Below are 21487 nucleotides of genomic sequence, written 5' to 3'. Positions count from 1 at the left end.
CGCAGAAAGGCCCCGGGGGGGGGGGGGGGGGGACACCACCCACCAAAACACAAGATAAAAGCCGGAGAAGATGTGTGAAAAACGTAAGTATATTATGGAAAAGATATTTTAAAAAAATACAAAAATCTAGGAGAAAAATCCTATGGGAGGAAAGAAAACAAATACAAAACTGCTGATAGCCCTAGAAGAGGACCGGGAACTACTATATTCCCCAAGTACTGAGTGAGAATGGCACAGTTCAGAAGTCAGCAAGCAAAGTACATTGTTCAGTAAATGAAGAAACACAGAACACACAAACATTTGACAAAACAATGTTAAAAACTTCACATGGAAGTTTTCACCCTGGCACTAAGGCACCCTTCCACAACTACAGCAATCAATACTTTTATTTGTTCCCTAAAATATGTTTTAGAAGTAGTATCCCAGCTCTCTAGATTCAGGTGTTCTGCTTGGAGAGTCAGTAATAATTCTCCTAATTTGCTTTTCCATAAAGTAGGATGGGTTTCAAGCAATCTAGGGAGAGTCTGATAAGAAGTTATTCCCTAAACAAATATAAAATTAGACACATTTAGAGACTGTAATTTCCTTAATGAAATCCATGTCTGGGAGGCTGAAAAAAGAATAGCCTACTAATTTAAAAGAAAAGCACAGTAAAATGGAGACAGCCTGCAACAGAACTACTCTTAGTTTAAAAATACTTATTTCCTTCTCTTCTCTTACGTAGATCCTGGATGTTTCCAAATGCAGAAAATAGTAAATCTTAAAGAATGTTGTTCTACTGAATATGCATCAAGAACTACTAGTACAACTTGACACCAAGAGCATATTCTGCCTACTCAAAAAAATCATTTTTGTATACTTTTTTTTCAGGATGAATTGCTGTTTTATTGTAAAGATTTTTAGGGAGTTACAAATTCCCTTTCAGCATGCCAAACAACTTTTACAAGGAAATCAAAGGCAATGAAGGATCACTGCCCACAAAGCACACCCAGGAACTGAACCAGACAGATCAATCAATACCTGTTAGAAGTTTCGGTCTTTAATAGTCTTTCTTACTTGTGATATTAAGAGCCTCTCAGGTTGAGGGGCAAAAACACATATGCTAACAGACACTTAGTAGTACCATGCTTTAACAGTTATCTATTTACGGTATTTCTTTAATTATGTGTTTGTTGTGGTTTGCTTTTTTCCAAATCATCCACAAATCCTACAGATTTACAAAGATATCCAGAAAATACCTGTATTTCTTTGAACGTAAGTTTCAATTACATGTAAATATTATGCAAAACCTCCTAAAAGTGAAACAAAAAAACTTCGGTTTAAGTTTATTTAAATGGGTTTCTGAGCAGTTCTGATATACTGCTATAAATCTTCGTTTCGTGTTATATACCCTAACCACACAATCCAGTGACATACCATTGCTGTAATAAAAAACTAGCAACAAAGGCCTGGGCAGACACTAATTCAGATTCCTTATAATTTCTGAGGGAACTTTGTCATGTTTGTCCAGCTTAGTGATTCTGGAAACTTCTTTAAGCAGCTCGTGTGGGCCAGTGGTGATCTGAGTATGCTAAACTACTCTGACTGGTTACAAAAGCTGACAGAACAATTCTTGTCTTCCCTGGCATTAGAAAATAGATCGTTCAGATATTTACAAAAACATCCCTGATTCATTCAGCTACAACTGTACCAAAGGCTATGAACTAGCCTGATTTTACATGTTACTGAAATTCTGAAGACAAGTACACAGACATATAGCAGTGAATGACCTTAACTTCAATGACCGAACAGGGACATTTCACACAAAGATTTTGCCTTACTTGAAATAGTCAGTTGATTAAGTGTCCTGGTTTTGCCTGGGATAAAGTTAATTTTCTTCCTAGTAGCTGATACAGTGCTGTGTTTTGGATTTAGTATGAGAATAATGTTGCTAACGCAATGATGTTTTAACTGTTGTTAAGTAGTGCTTATGCTCAGTCAAGGACTTTTTGGCTTCTCATGCCCTGCCAGCAAGACACTGGGAGGGGGCACAGTCAAAGGGATAGCATATTCCATCCCATACGATGTCATGCTCAGTATATAAACTGGGGGGGTTGGCCAGCGCAGCTCAGGAACAGGCTGGGCATAGGTCAGCTGGTGGTAAGCAACTGTACTGTGCATCAGTTTTGTATATTCTTTTACTATTTTCTCTTCCCCTGCTGTCCTATTAAGCTGTCTTTATCTCAACCCATGAGTTTAAACTTTTTTCTTAATTCTCCTCGCCATCCCACCCGCAGCCGGGGGGAGGAGTGAGTGAGCGGCTGCGTGGTGCTTGGCTGCCAGCTGGGGTTAAACCATAACATTAAGTTTTCAGGCACTATTTAGTACCTGTGACCTGGATTATAAGCTCAACTAGGAAGATTTTAAATATGGTTTCCTTATGAGCACTTCACAAGGTCATTTGTTTTTCCATACACCATGTAATTATTACAGAAAGGCAGAGATTATGTGTAACATAAGCAAAATAAGCATTAAATTAGAATGCGTAACTCCAGGGTCTACAGTTGTCCTGCAAATAAATTGCCAGGTAGCTCCTCACAATCTTAGCCTCTCTTGACCTTTGTTACCAATTAAATCAGACTAACATTTACGTACTTCAGGAGAAGATAATCAGAATAATGCATGTTCACATTCCCCATTTTTAAACACTTTGGAGTAACTTTCACTCAAAGACTTTCAATATAGTGACAAGCCTTACAACGTGCATTGCACTCAGAGGAAAAGGAGGGAGTATCACACTTAAAAGAAACATGTTAGGAGCTGAAAACAAGAACTGCTTGCAAATAGAGAGGGGGATCATAGAATTGTAACATCACCGAGCAAGATGGGAAGTTTAATCTAATGGGATATATGCAATGTGTTTGCTTCTGTGAGATACTAGGCTGCCCTGCACGTGCAGGGGATTAATTCAGATGGTGTAGACATCCAGTTGGTAATTAAGCCAAAAATGTGAATATTGTTTCCCTGCACAGTTCACTCCTCTTTGACTGACAACGTTTACCCACCAAATGGGGTAAGACATGCTGGAGAAAAAGGGAAGCAAAGATGTGTCCTCCATGTGGTAGACAAAAAGCTTATGCAAGAGCAACTGTATTTCTGAACTGCCTAAAAACGTTTATATTATGTACATTCTAGTTTTTGGTTAGAAGATTAGCATTAATATTTTCAAATGCAAAGACTCCTATTTTCAAAATTGTTTGTTACAAGACTGGCTTTTATAGAATAAACACCTACACTTCATAGAAATCATTAGCCCTCACTAATAGTTCATTAGAGGAAAGAGTTTAATCATGCAAAGTGATTGCTTTGCTGTAGACATGCTACAGGTTGCTAAAAGTCATCACTCTCATTTACTATGGTTTAGTCTACTTGGATGACACAGTATTAGGCAGGCTCTCCAGTACAAGACAGACCAAAATGACTGCCTATATCCTGAACTCTAAGAGATATTCAGGACACTAGGGAAAAAAGCTTATCCCAGGCCCATTTTAACTGATAACTCCAATTTAAAGGAGTAATTTGCTTTAAGAGTCATTTTGTTATATGAAAAAAACCTACTGCTAAGCTTTTAATAGTACAAAACTGAAACCAAATGGCAATTTCTCTTCTAATTTCAAACTTCACAGTTAACAAAAGAATGAACAACTGATTTAATAAATAATCACATTCAAGACCTGCAACACAACAGCACACTGAACGAAGTACATCCCCCAGGAGATAAAGGTTAATAAAACTGTAAGGAATTAATCTGGAGACTCAGTCTGTGAACAATAAAAAGGCACGACAACAAATATCTATTTTATGTAAGGTAAAGTCAAAAAGCCAGCGGCCCATGAGTGGGCAAACTCTTCCTGTTCACAGTTAAGTTTACTTTAGCAGTAATTTGTCTGTTACAATGAAGCACCCTAAAAGCAGAAATGCCAAAAGTAAAAAGGGATCTGTAACAGACAGAAAATAATACTATTTTCAAATAACTTTTCAAGACATGATTAGGTCAAACCAAGGCCTGCTGAGTAACTACTATTTGAAACAAAGTTTAATGATCAGACTCCTTAAAATAATATCCTTTAAAAGATATTTCACTGTAGAATACACAAATTCTAAAAGCAGGGCTACTTCAGAAAATTTTACATACAAATATATTAGGTATTTCCTCATTTCTAGTAGTACAGCAATGTCTAATGCCTTCTTATTCTAAAAGCACATTGCCAAGACTGAACCCCCAAATCTCATAATTCCTTCTTGAAGTCAAAGAGAATACTCGTTCTTGAAGTCAAGGAGATGCAGAAGCGACCAGAGGACTGAGGCCTACAATGTAGTGGAAGCGCCGTTTCAGCTGTGAAAGTCAGGACTCATTAGCACTGTTGGCAGAACTGTTTGGAGATGAACTATATTCCCTATATTAAATCAATATAGTTATAATGCCATAACTTCTGTAAAGATTTCTTATTTCATTACATTCTTAAACTTCACACATCTTTCCTTATTAATAACAATTAATGGCTTCATGGAAAAGGTGAAGAAAAAAACCCATACTAAACAAAGTAAGAATGGAAAATGTCAAACTGCAGCTCTAAAAAAAAGTGAGAAATGCCCCCTAGATTCTGGATGACCAATTCAACAATCAAGCTGCTGAACAACCCAGTTTTAGGAGTTTCAGGAATAAATTCTTACTTACCCGGCCTGAATGAGCTCATTGAGTTTAGCTGCATTTTTGTCATCCATACCTTTACATGAAATGGGATAACACAGTGAATTAGAATTTAAAGTGATATAGTCGTGACCTTTTTTTGTGTCCTGTTTGTTTTTCAAAGCGATTACATTTTATTCTCACATAACGATTAATGTGCGTAAATGTGCTATAACACACCCTTTCTGAGAAGTTGCTATTTTCATAAAGTGCAAGCTTTACATGATCCTTGCCAAGAAAATTACATTTTATTCATGGATTAAATGACCCTAGTTTAGGTGCTACAGTCATCTTGGGTTACTGCACGTTAATCTGACACTGAGGTATTAAAAAGAAAAGCCTCCCCATCTTCCTGCTCAATCTCTGTTGCTAAGGCAGCACAGGATAATGAAAGAGCATCAAGCCCTCAGAGTGCTGGATGAAATAAAAACAAGTAAATAAAAATACTAAAGTGCACATGTAGCCCACACTTTTCTTCTATGTATTATACAGCATATTTTTCAAACGGACATCACGGTAACTTGATTTATATTCTCTATGAAAGCTAGGCCCAAATCTAGTTACTGAACAATTAACCTCCCTCTGGCAATGCTCAAAGTATTCCTGACATGCTTTCATTTCTCAGAATGAGTAGCTCTACCTAAGTCATCTCAATTTTTGGGAAGATGGGACTGGGTAAATATCACAAGGAGGGGGAGGAGGGGAGAGAAAGAAAAAAAAAAACCAACCCAAAAAAAAAGCAAAACAACTTTCACCAGCTGCAGAGCAAACCCCTCAGCAACTGGGTGTAGAGGCTTGCAGCTTAAGATCATGTGGTCTTGGAGACTAGAATTTTCCGAGTGACTGTGCGTAAAATACATAACCAAGTACCAAAGTTATAAAAAGACAGAAGCAGAGTATGCATGCATTGCCACGGTGACTATGTGAAATCTTATTCCCAGTCATAGCAAGGAGGGTCTGTTGACGCTTTTAAAACAAGACGTGGATATAGGCAAGAAACATTAATACTGATTTCTACTGACAAGGCAATCTATTTTGCCTCTGAACCTTCTTTGTCATGAAACAGCTCAAAATTGCTTCTCCAAGATGAACTAGCACAATGGAGATCTTTAAACAAACGGAAATAAAGCCAGTACGAACATTCACAATAGTCTTGTTCGTGACACATTACAATTAAAATCCCAGGTGAGGAAATAACATAGCAAAAGAAAAGTTATCATGAAATACCACGATTCTATTAGGAATTGCACACGTCCACTCATTACAGCTTCTTGCCTTTTCCCCTTTGCAACTAGTATGACTTTACAAACAAGTTAAAGTATCCATGTCACATAAATTAAACTAAACATGTAGGAAAATGCACTAACATTGACTCTACAAAAAGCTTGGGGACAAATGAAAAAACCCACACAAATAAGAAGGTATATGTGCATGGGATAGCGCATACAGTGCATGTTCCTCTGCCCATTCTCCAAGACACTCACACTAGAGTGCTCTCTATTCTGGAAGCCATAAGGAATCTTGGGCTGCATCAAAAGCAGCATGGCCAGCAGGGCGAGGGAGGGGATTCTGCCCCTCTGCTCCGCTCTGGGGAGACCCCCCTGCAGTGCTGCGTCCAGCTCTGGAGCCCTCAGCACAGGAGAGACATGGACCAGTTGGAGAGGGGCCAGAGGAAGCCACAAAAATATCAGAGGGATGGAAGAACCTCTCCCATGAAGAAAGGCTGGGACAGTTTGGGTTGTGGAGCCTTGAGAAGGCTCCAGGAAGACCTTATTGCAGCCTTCCACTACTTAAAGGGGTCTTATAAGAAAGATGAGGACAGACTCTTTAGCAGGGCCTGTTGCGACAGGACAAGGGGTGATGGTTTTAAACTGAAAGAAGGCAGGTTTAGTCTAGATGGAAGGAAGAAATTGAGGGTGGTGAAACCCTGGCTCAGGTTGCCCAGAGAGGTGGTAGATGCCCCATCCCAGGAAGCATCCCAGGTCAGGTTGGACGGGGCTCTGAGAAACCTGATCTAGTTGAAGATGTCCCTGCTCGTTGCAAGGGGGTTGGACTAGATGACCTTGAAAGGTCCCTTCCAACCCAGACCATTCTATGATTCTATGAACATGCTACTAAGACTAAGCTCAGATACCTTGCTAAGGCAACTAATCAACTTCCAGAAAATGGGGGAGCATTGGTATGACATATACTCATTCATCTACACTCATCCTTACAGACAGAACCAGGCCCCAGCATTGACAAGGTCAGAATGCATCTTGGTTAGCCAGTAAAGCTGTTATTTCTGATTATGCTTCTTCATCTTCAGGGTTCAATAAGTAAAGATTTAGCAAATGACTTAGAGAAAGGCACCATCCCAGATGTTTACCGCATAGTCAGAAATAATCTTGGGTGCAAATGATATTACTTACACATTTAATTGCTTAGTTTTCAAGAACAATAAAATAGACAGATAATCTAAGCTGCATATACATTTACCTGTCATCTGTGGGCATTACATGCACTGCATTCCACAGATAGCAAAAGCTAAAGAAATCTGTTGAAGAAAGAGGGTACTAATTCAACAGACTAAAAAGGTCTTCAAAAATAAAAATATTTAGTGAAAAAATGATGCCACAAATTACTGCAATAGAATACAATGAATACAAATTCTGAGTAACTAAAAAGTGAAACTGTACTAGACATTGCCAACTTCAAGGGTACACCTTTCTGACTCTACCATATCAAAATAATTTTAAGTCATTCATACTCACATCCCCCAATCTTTTTCCTTAGTTCCCCGTAGCAGATTAAGCCATAAAGCTCCAGGGAGGATTTTTTCAGCCCTTGAGAAAACACTGGAAAGCAGAAAAGGTGTAAGTGAGACGCAGATTGCAGATACTCATGTCAACACTGAAAATGAGATGATTTGTATTGTTCAATCTCAAAGGTAAGACAAAGTTCTGTTTCAAGAAACGCTATAATGAGATGCGTTCACGAATTTCCTTTTGGTGACTTAAGTGAGAAATGCAACATTTTTTAGATTACAGAAAAAACAAAGCAGCTTCCACAGAATTTAAACAGATATCCAACAGTTCAATATGCAAAATAAAAGTAATTCATAATAAAGCTAAGTGTCACTATCAGCATCACTTAACTGTTTACAATTTCTAAAGTAAATGTCCAGATGCCCTCAATACATCTAGAACCCTTTCTTATATGAAAATTAAGAAGTAGGTCTCAATTTTCCAGAAGACAGAAAATGTCTTCTATGAATACGAATGCACCTTAAAGATTTAATGCAAATTCTAGGTTCTACATGAAGAATAGCGTACATTTTATTCAACTTTACAATTTTTTTTTTTTCCTTCTTCCTTATCAACACATGTGATTTGGACATTATTGCTAATAGATCTAAATACCTATGACAACAAGGAAAGACAGTCTTGTGGTTTACAAATCAGATGAAAAGATTTATTCTTCATCAAGCATTCCATTCTCTTTGACTTGCAGACTCATTTATTATCAAAACCCAGGCACATATATTTCCACTAACACTAAATCTAATCAAACTACTGCACTAATTCCTAAATTCCTTCAGCCAATGAAATTTCAGACCTTATAGGTACAGAACTTTACATTATCCAGAAAACAGATGAAGTTCCTCCATCACTTTTTTTAAAAAAAAAAGTTCTTCCATACTGTGTTTGCTGTAACATTTGTCTTTAAATAAAACACTAGGGCTTGTTTCATCTTAAAATGCCATCTTGTTTTGGAAAAGGAACTCAAAAATATGCTTTAAGACAGGTGTTTTAAATGTGTAAGCCCTCCTTTAGATAATCTAATCTCAGGAACAGAATAAAACAATTTCATAAAGAGACTATGTTGTACGCTATCTTTGCATTTCTTCAGCTTTTTTCGAGTTATATCCATTTCTCATTAATGAGATATTTCCAGCTTGACAGGCTCTGGCTACAAACCATATAGGTAAATTTACTATCCAAAATTTGCTGATATTAAAGAGTTGTTTAAAGACCGAAAAGTTCAACCACCATGAAACTGCCATAATATTTTGAATATAGGATCAGAATGATAGGAAAGCCCTGGAGATAGGAAAGCCCTTCATCAACAAGCTAACAGGAGAATTGACATTCTTCATACCCTAAACAAGTCAAAAGAACTGGGTCTTTGTAAAACCTGTTCACTCTGAAATAGATTTCTTTAACCCGCTGTTCAGATTAGGCTACCTGCAAACTGATTTGAATTCTCACTGCCTGTTACTGACCAGTATGCGTTTGATAAAAATCAATTATCAGTGATCAGTATTACTATTATTATTACAAAACAACACTAGCAGTTCATCTGACTTCCCAATTTCCTTTTCATTCAGCCATCTGGGGAAGGAGGGAAAAGGATGGGAAGAGGGGAATATGGCAGTGGGAATCCTAAGTTACTGAACCAACCATACAATTTCAGGTTTATTTAAAGTGTGAGCAAATATTTCGCCTTTTACACTTGTATCAGACTACTTATTTATTTCTACCTTCCCCCAAGAAGTGCGAAGTAGTGCTGGAGTCAATTTGCTCAATGAAGTCATGCCTGACTAACATTTAGGTACCTGTCCTCAAAGGTGTGTTCCTGAAAATAGAAAAACATTTCCTTGAACCCAGCTTTTCCCCAGTATCAACAGTAGGATCAGCATTTGTTACGGTGTGGTGAATTGATATAAAAGCAGTGATACAAATACCAGTTTTCGGGATGTATTTTTCAAAAAACATGAACCACAGTACGGCCATGCAATAAGACATCTTCACAGACATCCTATTCAGTATTTATTTATTTTCTCCTCTCCGCCATTCCTACCCTCCATGATGGCACTAAAAGGCAGGACTCCAACCCTCATGAGACCAAGTGCTACACTAAGCCCATTTCATTGCATACTAACCATTATCAAAGTCAATGTACTTTGAGATCTTGTGCCAGGTGCGGTAGTAGAAATGGCGGACCTGTTCCTTGTTCTTCACCATGCTTGCTGGTTTGCCTTTCTTCTTGTATTTCAGGGCAATGTTGTTCTGGATAGCTTCAAAGTCCTTCCCATGCTGAAAAATAAATAAAACAAATCCAAATACTCAAAAATAAACTTGTATCTTGTCATAAGACAACTCAAACAACATGAAAGACTTTGTGGTTCTTTTTGGGAAATTAGAATTCAATGGTCATAAACAAAATTCTTGGGTATCAGAACTCAACAACAAAAGGATTACACTAGTTTCCTTTATTTTATATAAAATGTATTATAGATGCCATGATAAATTGCTTTCCAGTTTCTTGAACTGTTTTAAAATAAAAACTGCTTGCAAACTTTAAAAAAAACCACAAAACTTTACTCATAAATGTGCTAAGCAGCAGAACTGAAAACACCAACTTTCACACTTTGCTTTCTTTACTTTCCTCTGCATTTTTCTCCCTCTCCCTCCTCCATTTCTGACTAGGGTGAGTGAAAAACCTCTTACGTTGAACAGGTTCACTGTTATTTACAGTAAATTTCATGTTCTAGTTAGGAGTACAAAACTTGAGTTTCAAATAATGAAGGAAAATATATTTTAAAAAGTAAAAAACCCACCTTCTTACAGAAAACACATTTAAACGCTGTAGGTCATTCAAAAGTTCACTCTCAGGGTAAAAATAAAAATGAGACACCTAAGTGTCCCTTTAAAACTAGCTAATTCCTATAAAGTCCTTGGAGTTCAAAAGAGGAAAATTTAATTTTGTGCACATTATCCTCGAACTCCTGCTACCACAACATTTCTTAGTATTCAAAAAAGGCCGGAATTAATTTACATACAAAGAGTAAAAACCTCTTTTGAAAGGTAGTCACAAAAAATGAATGGAGGTGGGGTACCAAACAAACGGAGTTACAAATCCATCTTAGAGCAAATTTTTGAACTTTTTCCTCAGCATTCAAAAAAAAAAAAAAAAACCACAACCCAACAAACCCCACATTTTCTGAGTGATGAAGGGACTTAAAAATGACATGATTCCTGGGAATATTACTGCAAGTCAGAGGAGTTAAAAAAGAAAACAGTGTTTAAGTAGTTCATTTTGTCCACAAAATAGATACATCTGAATCACAGCCACCACTAAAAAAAAAAATTTTAAAAAGATGCACACAGGCAAAGAAAACCCACCATCACTTCTTTTGTTTTCACATTTAGTACATATTTTCAGAACAGAAGTGCTCTTAAATTAATCACGGGAATGGGACAACCAGGAATACACTGTATACATCATAGGAGATAGAAGATAAGATGATCTAACTTTTCTTTATCACTCAGCCCCAGTACTGAACTGGCTCAAACCTTTTCATGGTCAAAGACTAAACACAGCGCCTAGAAATCTTATTAGAACATATTTTCTTGTTTCCTAATATTACAGCCTAAGTGTTGCTTTTGAAAGTTGAGATAGGGACATTATTTATTTACTTCTCATTTGAAACAGAACAATTTAACTTATTATAAACACTCATTAATAAAATTCACAAGTATTCCCTGTGTATTTCAACACAAAAAAAAAGCTTGACACTTGAATCACAGAATCACAGAATAGTTTAGGTTGGAAGGGACCTTTCAAGGTCCAACCCCCTGCAATAAGCAGGGACATCTTCAACTAGACCAGGGTGCTCAGAGCCCCATCCAGCCTGACCTGGGATGTTTCCAGGGATGGGGCATCTACCACCTCTCTGGGCAACCTGGGCCAGGACTTCACCACCGCCACTGTGAAAAATTTCTTCCTTATATCCAGCCTAAATCTGCCCTCTTTTAGTTTAAAACCATTACCCCTTGTCCTGTCACTACAGGCCCTGCTAAAAAGTCTGTCCACATCTTTCTCCTCAGCCCCTCTCAGCCCTGGCAGCTGCACTAAGGTCTCCCCGGAGCCTTCTCTGCTCCAGGCTGAACCCCCCCAGCTCTCCCAGCCTGTCCTCCCAGCAGAGCTGTTCCAGCCCTCGGAGCGTTGCTGGGGCATCCTCTGGCCCCGCTCCAACAGGTCCGTGTCTCTCCTGTGCCGAGGGCTCCAGAGCTGGACGCAGCACTGCAGGGGGTCTCCCCAGAGTGGGGCAGAGGGGCAATTAAACTGAAATGTCGCTTTGACTGACAGCTGTTTTATAGCCAACTGTATAGACACATACACATAGACAAACAAAAGTGTATGTGCACATCTGCATTTTGCTCCTACCAAATATCCAGATACTAAACGAAGGCATCTAAGCTTGTTATTTTCCTCTACACTTACCTCATACAGTCCCTCAAAGAAAGTATTTTTGTCCTCTGTGCTCCACGATTCCCACTGCCGTCTGACCTTCTTTCCTTCCTCCTTCTCTCCAGCCGAGGAGCCCAGGTTCCGTGCCGCTGACTTAGAATTCCCAGCAGAATTGCTGGGAGGAATTCCTGATGTGCCACCAGATGCAGTCCCTCCATTATCTGCTGCTGCAAAAAAACAGGACCAGAGTGAATATTAAACCAACAGGAGGATTAATGGATAGTGATAAGGGAGGAACTCAGAATTTCCTCCTTCTTCACCTCTCCCATCTACATTAGTTTTTTTTTTTTCTTCAAGGTATTTCACCTGAAATACAACAGGCAAATAACAAGGGCTAAAGAAATAAAACCACAAAGAGCAAAAAACAAGGGGAAGGTTTCAGTGGCTTAATTTCATATTTCCAGAGATAAGACAGATAAGCAGGAGTACACCAAAGCAACCTCTAAAAGACAACACACTCTTTGATGCTTATGCACCGGTGTGCTCTGCAGTTGCCCGTTTGTAGCTGAGGGGAACTTCTGATGAATGCTGAACATTGATGTGACCAATAAAGCAAACTAACAACCATGAGAAAACATACGTAATTTCATATCCTTGTCTCTGCTCTTTATCCTACTGCCTCCAAAATAACTGGTAACAAAAGGACTGAAAGATGCCTACTTTAGTTCATCACATGACAATGGATCAGCGCTCTCAAGAATCTGATCCTCAGTACAAAGAGCACCATCTCTGACACTTAGTCCATCTAGGATAATTCAAGGTATCCCAAGGATGGCAAGTCCCAACCCCTTCTCCTTCTGCAAATCCTGGTGTGGCTTTTGGAAAAAGGCACAGAAGTGTAATCTTGACTGTAACTTTGTCAGTTATTGGCACCCCAAAGAGCATGGGTCAGAAAAATAATACGAAGATCAGAAATACTAAGATGAGAATAAAGCCTGATGGAACTAAGGGAAATTGCTGCTTATGCAAGTAGGGGACAGGAAAGAAAATGGGATGGATAAACTGCAGGCAAGCGAAAGCTACATACAGTGCAGGAAGATTCCACTCCCTCACCTTAATTCAGAAGAAAAAGCCTCTTTTTGGTTTTAAATCGCCTCTGAAACGTTTAGCCTTACAAAAACATTTTAATCAGCAAAAACATTAGCAACTAACCTTAACCTGTGGTTTATTCACAACAGAAATCAAACCAAACATCATGCTTGGTTTGACACTTTAACAGATTATCAGAATGTTAATCCAGAAACCAGGGAGACCTCCCAAGTGCTCTCATTTTTTTCCATGAAAATGTAACTATTCCCAGTAACTTACATTTCCAAAATATATTCTCTTCCGTCTTGCTAAGAAGTATTATTTAAGATCTGACTGCCCTTATCAATGCAGGATTGTACTTAATAAAGAAGCCTTTTAACATTAGACATACATTGTTCATTACAAAATAATGCTAATTAACTTTTCCGTTTTTCTAGTTACTGTCCTTTGTTTTGTCTTTTATCACATGATAAAATGGCTTGCCTTAGTTGATTTGCTTACAAATCCAGCTTATACAATACATCAATCCCAACTAGTTTCCCAAACTTTTATACGCATTAGCACAGTTCAGTTATCTTTTAAAATTCAATTACATGAAGCAGTTTGTTTACCTGACAAAGTCAGTGTTTTTACATATATATACATACATACATGTGTGTGTATCTATCTAGCTAGCTATATCTTTCTCATTCACGAACCAGGATATGCCAGTTTGATAATCCTAGTATTATTTTTAAAAAGAGTATCAGAAGCATCAACCATTATAGGCTTACTATGCTTTAAAGATTTAAAAGACTTGTATGTAAATCTTAACTGTAACTATTCAGTTGCAGTTTGAAAGCAATTTCTTTGGATGACAAAACCATATTGCTCCAAAACCTAAAAAACTGTTCAAGTAGCAAAACATTCGAAATCAAACCTGGAAGAGAGTAAGATGCATGAGAGTACATTTTTTCCCCTGCATACAATATTTACTTGATATAAACTATGATATTGTGGCCATTTTAAGGTTAATGTTTCTTTTATTTCTAGGAATGACTATTTGATCCTTTCAAAGAAAATTACTGTTACCACAGGGAAGTGCGTAAGGCAAAAACAATTGACATCTACAAGAAAACGCACTTAAAAACACTTCTCAAATAAACAGTTTCTCTATTTCCTAAGGCCACTGATAAAATAAGTGAAAGGCAATTATTAGGCAATTTAATTCTGGTACTGTGAAGGTAAGTAATTTTTTAAAACCAACACAAGAAAAACCTGAGCACTTTAACAGATGGCTGAGAAGAAAACCAACAGTTTTAAGACACAGAATTGCTTCTTTGTTCTGCAAATGTGAGATTGGGATATCACAATTCGCATGGCAAAGAAATACAGATCTTAGTATTTTAAATGTTTGGTCAAGAAGGGGGAATTCAATCACATCAGTCCTCAATCTCAATCTACAATCTCCTGTTGCTACCAGCTCCCAATGCAAAAGACATCCTTTATCGAAAGACAGCTACAGAATTCTGTACCAGAGTTACTATTCTGATCACAGATCTCTAACTTCCTGAGAAATCATTTAGAGGAACCACAAATAAGGGGTTTTGTTTGTTTGCTTGTCGGGTGGTCGTTTTTTGTTTGGGGTTTTTGGGGGGTTTGGTTTGGGTTTTTTTACATCCCTCTGTATACATACTCAAATAAGTAAAAAACTAAAGTCAGCTGCCTAAAGTTCAGATCTTTTCAAGGATTTTCTAAAGATCATACAGTACACTTGGTACACATGAAGTTGTCATTATTAAAAAGCCTAAGAAGCACAAGTATCAGTGAGGACTTTAAATTCTAGTAAGACTAAGTTCAGTAGATTTCCTCTTAGTTATATGTGAAACATTAAATGAACAGAACAGTTCTATGAAGGACATGGCTAAGGACTTCTACAAAGGACATGTAGCTCGTAATTGCTGTTTTGCTCCTTTACACATACTTACTATTCTACAAGACAACTGTAGTCCTGGGAAGGTTATCACAGTCTTTCTTGTTTCAAGCACAAATAAATTACTATCCAGACAACTGTTTAGAGTATCGTATATGAAGATCTAAAAATTCTAATACATTGTCACCTCCACAGAGATTTTATGTGTCATTTAATTCTTTCAGGAATAATGGAGTTTGCTGTATCATCCCTTTGCGTAATTTTTCTTACTACTGTGCATGGTAATATTTAACATTGTGTTACCACAATCCACTCTAGAGTTTACTGGATCTCAGGAAGGCAATGGAATGCAGTATATTCTAAAACACAGTATTATAAACCAACTCAGGATAAAAGGCAAAAGAAAAAGGAAAAATAAGCACACATCATTAAGTTACACCCCATAAGTGCATTCTTTCAATTTTACTGTATGAGATTCTTCTAACATACAAAACAGCTAACAAGTTTTCATCCCCTCTCTAATGATAAATGATGATGATTAATTTCAAAAAATAGATTATTTAAAGCTTAAGCAACACATTAAACAAAAAGGTCCACTGAGGTGAGCCATAGCATTACTGCTGCAGAATTGCTGGAGAGAGAGGCTTACTCTAACAATCTGCTTAGGTGCTTGTTCTAAGAAAAATAATTTATAAAAGGAGATCACTGCAGACAAGACAAAGACAAGACAGTTATTCTCACTCTGCCTACTTATCCCGCATCACCCAACCACTGGACTGGACATCCATACAATCACAGCTACGACAATTCCTTCCCTTATTCATTCAGAAACTTCCTCATTCCTTTTATCCAGTGTTCTCTACCCATCTATATGCCCTGTTATTAGAACTTCATTTATCCGTGAATAGCATAACATCACCTCAAACTACCTTTTCTGTGTAAAAAGCTGTGGTCTTTGCAGTTCTAAGGAAAACACAAACACTTGCAAACGTATTTGCAAACATCCCCTTGCTAAAGGGATTTAAAGACTGCAGTTTAAAAATCTGATATGAAAAAGACAAACAATGGAACACTGCATGTATCAAAGAATTGAGTCATGAAGTATCAGTATCTTATCATGGCTACAGCCACAGAATTTCCTCCTTCCAGGCTCTACATAGCATCTTAGTGTTTGCTTTTCAGTTTTCCATTGGCAGCTCTTACATGCTAGTTGATTCATATCTTCTATGACAGATGCCACATCCACAGAAGCTGGAATCCTCACTACACCCATGTATCTCAACACACAGGCTCATACTCTTATTGGTGTTTTACAGGCTTAGCTTGCAAAACCTCAACTTCTTCAGGTGCCACTCTATCAGGGAATACCTTTATAAATGAGATAGTACTTTCACAGACTCTTGCATGCCACAGGCCAAATGCAGAGCATTAGGAGGCTAAACTCAATCCCCAAAGCGCAGGATGCAAATGCCAACCTGTAACACGCCAGAAAGTTTCCTTCAAAACATTCTTTCTTCTCTTTTGGGTTCTACAGGAGCCAACAGAAAGGCTAAACTACAGAAAATCATCTTCAAAAGTGATTTTGGTAAAGATTGCCATTATGAAGGCCATACCAGAAAACATCTTCAAGTGACTATTTTATTTTCAAACCTGCATCAGTGCTCAGCAGTCTTATGAAATGTACATCAAAACATTTGTTGCCAATAGAGCTGGGTAAAGTGCTATGATCTATACTTTCCAGAAAGCTTCAAATGCATTCTGCTATTCTCATGGCAGAGCATTCCTCAATGAGCATTTACTCCTCAATTTTAATGAAAAAGGAATGGAAGACAAATGTTCAAACTTTCTTTCTGATTGCTTGGTAAACGTGGGGGATGAGATACTGCGGAGTTCTGGTCCTGAGCCACTTTCAAACGAAGGGAGGGAGAACTGGGGTAAATGGGAGGGCAAAGAATGAATGAAAGCATGTCAGGGTAGGATGGAAGGAAAAGTACCAAGTGTAAATGAGATGGATATATAAGAACAAGGGCCGTGCCAGTAGTTTTTAAACAGTCATTCATGCCCTAGAGAAATGATGCTGGAGGAATGACATTTGAAATGAAGGTTACAATACATACTGCATCATACAAATTTGGAAAGATACAATAAAACTGTATCATAAGCATATGCATCGGGTATCTTGGCATATACATCCTCTCCACAAGAGAGGACAGTAGTCAATCTAATTCATATGCTACGGGACATGCAACTTTGGTGGGCTGAAACAAACTGGACCGCTTTCTAGCAAGTTTTATACAATGTCAAAAGATGGAACGTTTTAATTCAAATCATGCTTTCAGCTGAATAATTCTTTTTTCAAGAAAGAGCTGCTTATTACTGCAAAACAAATCCTAATACTTTTTTGGGCCATTCTACACATTTTATGAATAAATCTAGAGCAACGGCATGAAAGACATCTTCACCATTAGACTTTGCTACTATTTCCTCCCGTCTTCATTCTGCATTGCAAACATTCTACTCTAGTTCAAACCACATCTACAGCACATGATGGCAACGTATTCCACATTTGCTTTTACCAAAGTGGACACAACATAAACATGCATATTCTAATCACACTTGCTTCATGGAAAAAAGGCCCAAAACATACCTTAAAACCTGTGCTCAGCAACCATGTGGCATATTTGTATTTGAAAGGTAAAATCCCAGAAATCCCTCTTTTTCAGCAACCTTATATTGGTCTGCTTCCGTTCCCTCAATGAACCTCCCTGCTTTTGAACTCTCATGATAAAGTGCCTCGACCTCTCTCTATTCCTTCAAGTTCCTCCTCTGATTTCATGTGAGTTACTTTAAGACTTCCTTCCAAGCATTCATACTTCAAAAAAGTATGTGCATTATTTGAGCTGTAGACTACAAACTTGAAAATACAATAAACTGATAACCAACATTTGAAAATAAGGCAATAAGTCTTCTAGAAAAAAAAGCATAGATATCTGTGCAGAAAATTTGATAAACCCTTCAGCAATTCAAAATGGATTGGCTTTTTGAAGTGAAATACTTTTCAATTTTTATTTTACTGTGCTACTTTCTATCTCATTTTTGACCTAAACTCAAAAGCAGAACTCAATACACAAAAGGCAAGAGGCAGAATCCAACGATGCAATTAAAGATTATGTCAGGGTAATCTGAAAATTAGCATTATGTTTATACATTCTACTAGACAGGTTTGAGACAATTTGAGAATTATTATTAACAATCTTCCCTGAATCATACTAAGGTAAAGTCAAAAAGTCAGCAGCTGCTGAGTGGGCAAAATCTTCCTACAGTTTACAGCAAAGTTTAGTTTATCAATAATTTGTCTGCTACGATGAAGCACCCTAAAAGCATAAATGTCAGAAGTAAAAAGGGATCTGCAACAGACAGAAAAAACCCCAAATTATTTTAAAAATTTTTTTAAAGACATTAGGACAAGCCAATGACTGCTGAGTAACTACAATTTAAAAGAAATTAAGTTTATTGATTACGCTCTTTAATAATAGCCTTTGAAAGAGTTTCCACTTTTTGAATACACAGATTCTAAAGGCAGGACCACTTCAATGAAATTAAGGGTTACACAGCATTATTGAAAGACTATGACAAAAACAAGTTTCTGGTTTCACTGGATCAGGCATTAAGTGCAGTCTAGACACTCCTGCTGGCCAGTGTTAAAACTACCTCTGCAGCTATCACCTTGACTGTGACATGCAAAATGGCAAAGCTTCCAGTTTTCAGAGCTGACCCAAAGCATGTGCATTTAAGCTTTGTATACTTACAAGGGGAGAAGAAAGTTGGTGGGACAGCAAATGGAAGGATTTAAGTCCAATACTTACTAGTAAACTTCACCCTTCCATTAGTTCCCTATTGGAAGCTAGCTCTGTCAGACACTTCACTCAGAACGCAAAGTCCTATGAATTCTCATCACAAGATATTCCATTAGGGAGAATTCAGACATGCCTGCAAAACCTCTCACTATGCATCCCTGAATGTAAAGAACTCAAATTTTAAAGGATCACACTCCATAGTTCTGTTCTTCAATATCTGACAGTTACAACCTCAACCATATCAAAGGAATGAACTTTAATGCATTTACATCAAAAGTAGCCAGGCAGAGCTGTGGCTGGTCTTACAATTCAAAAAGTGAAAACATAACCATAATTCTACCACTGACTGTTACCCCCAATGATTTAATAAGGTTCCCGAAATCTGACAACACAGTCAGGTACTGTGATTACAAGCACTGCCTATGACCAATTACTGAAATAGTATTTTCCATTCTGTACACAATTTTATTAGCGTTATTTTGGAATATGAATTGCAAAATAAACAAAGTCTACTTTTCAATTGTATGGATGCACCTAGTTAAAAATTGTTCTGCTGCTCTAAAATTGGAAATGAATGTTTATGTACAAATACACAAACAGGAATATACACGTGCACAAAGGCACATGTATTTTGTTCACATGTGTATGCACTTTCAAAGCAACAGAGTAATTTCAAATGCATGTATTTGACTTGTCAATCATGGATAACATGTATTCCAAAGAAACACCTCCTCACATTTAATACTATTTACAGCCCTTGAAATAATTATCTGCAGCTAAACACTCCTGGGTATTCCATCTGTTTGTTTATTTGGTTTAATGCAACTAGGAGAAAAATTACATAGGCCTTTCTGTTCTATCCTCCAACATCACCCATAGGAGTTTTTCCACTTAAAACAAGAAGTTTACGAGATTAAAGAGGACCTACTAAGGTATTAAAAAAATACTTTAGTCAATTATTATAAACAAACTGTCAAGTAACTGAATTCAAGAATTTTTGCACGATACGGCAATAATAAAATACCATAATTTGCACTGCTTTATTACAGTGATGCACAACTATCATTATTAGTAAAGTCCACCTAATGTCCAGCATGTGCATATCACTGTAATGGACCAGAGTGATGTAATCTCCAAGATACATTTATGCTACATGGAGGTGTTTTGGTTTGGTTGGGGGTTTTTTTCATTTTAGCAGACAAGAGTAAACTTTGTTATTTCAAATGTTGATGAAATCTCCGAGTGTTGTTTTTCCCAAAAATTAACAGAAAATAACATTCGAGTACTTTTGCACAAGCTATCCAAAATTAATCCCAATTACAGCTCAACTACAGTGCCAGGTATCACCCAGTAACTGTTGAGCACACACAATAGCACCAAAGCATTCAAATATCCCTGCTGTCTTTTAGCAACTCAAGTAAGAAACAGCTTTGGAAAAAAAAAAAAAATCAAATTTTTATCTACAATGCTAAAGTGAAAAAGCATGTGTGTGTATGTATGTATGCACATACATTCAGATGTATACAAAACAACCTTAATAAAAACTCAAATTACATGGAAATGCCCAAACTGTTTTGAAACAGTAATGCAGGGCTCACAAAACCTTAGAGACAAGTATGTCAGTATGTGTATTTAAGAGCTGTTTCCAAAATAGTTATTTGGGCAAAATGGTCACAGAAATAACTGGGAGAAATCACCAATGTTTTGTGGGTTGTTTTTTTTCCCACCCTTTTTAACTACCACACAGTGAATATTTTGTTTTTATCCAAGAACAGGCTTCAGAGTGCAGCCACCTGATTACAGAGCTAGCTAGAGTCTAATTTCCTCACCAAAATACAGGAATTTTCTAAAACTCAAGAGAGGTGAAATGCAGGAATTAAAGGCCTGCTTCAATAATGGAGGTTTCCTCCTTCTCCACATACACATCCAAACCCCCCATTTCTGCGAGCACAGAGAGGATAGCAGGCAGCAGAGAAGCTGAAGCCTTGGGACACAAAGAAGATTTCAGCTACTGTGAGAAACAGGCCCCAACACACCTTCCCCAAAACCAAACAAAAGATGGCACCTATAGGAGGAGAATGACAACCCCCAAGCCCACAAGTGACTCCCCCCACCCACCTACCTTGCCCGCGTGTTTTAGTGGTGCCAAAATACAGTACCTTTGCCTTTTGCAGCACTGGTGCTGCCAACTGAAGAAGATGCCTGGGAATCCTTCTTCAGCCTCTTGCTCTGAGGTCTGACGCTGGACCTGAGAAAATGATGCTGGTCCTGGCTGTGGGAGGGCTGGAGAGCGGCCGGGGCCTGCGATAAGCTGGGGTTCGGTGGGGGGCTGCTGCTAGTGTTGCTGTTAAGAATCTTCTCTTCTTTCTTTGTGCTGCTGCTGCCTGGAGCTGCCTCTCCTCCTCCTCCTGCCCCTTCTTCTTCCAGGGACTCCTCATCTCCTCCTGCTCTCTTGCCCAGCTTTTTCACCCCTTCCTCCCCGCTGCTCTCTCCCAGTTTCACTGTCATCCTGTTGGGGAGGAGAGAGAGAAAAGAGGGGGGCACAAAGTCAGGCCAGGGAGCCCCCCAGAGAGGGAGAGAAATCCCTGGGCTGAGAGGGGAGAAGTTTAGCTGCAGAAATTCCTCTCAACATGGCCGCCGTTGTTTGTTACTAAATCCCCTTTC

The 21487-nt window shown here is 38.0% G+C and overlaps 1 protein-coding gene across 1 annotated transcript in view; it reads right to left on the bottom strand.

The window, feature by feature from the left end:
- The window catches only part of CRAMP1L (Crm, cramped-like (Drosophila)), a gene marked incomplete at its 3' end in the record, with an annotated part of 41438 nt that extends 20107 nt beyond the window's left edge, over positions 1-21331 (bottom strand). The window contains exons 1-5 of the mRNA XM_010282825.1: positions 20983-21331; positions 11999-12192; positions 9654-9807; positions 7483-7566; positions 4718-4766 (exon numbers count right to left, since the gene is read on the bottom strand). Of these exons, the coding sequence (XP_010281127.1) occupies positions 4718-4766; positions 7483-7566; positions 9654-9807; positions 11999-12192; positions 20983-21331 (830 nt within the window). The remainder of the gene's footprint in view (positions 1-4717; positions 4767-7482; positions 7567-9653; positions 9808-11998; positions 12193-20982) is intronic.
- Between the last annotated feature and the right edge of the window lie 156 nt (positions 21332-21487).

Source organism: Phaethon lepturus, unplaced genomic scaffold, assembly GCF_000687285.1.
Source record: "Phaethon lepturus isolate BGI_N335 unplaced genomic scaffold, ASM68728v1 scaffold8280, whole genome shotgun sequence".
NCBI lineage: Eukaryota > Metazoa > Chordata > Aves > Phaethontiformes > Phaethontidae > Phaethon > Phaethon lepturus.
This window is presented reverse-complemented; position numbering and strand designations above follow the sequence as displayed.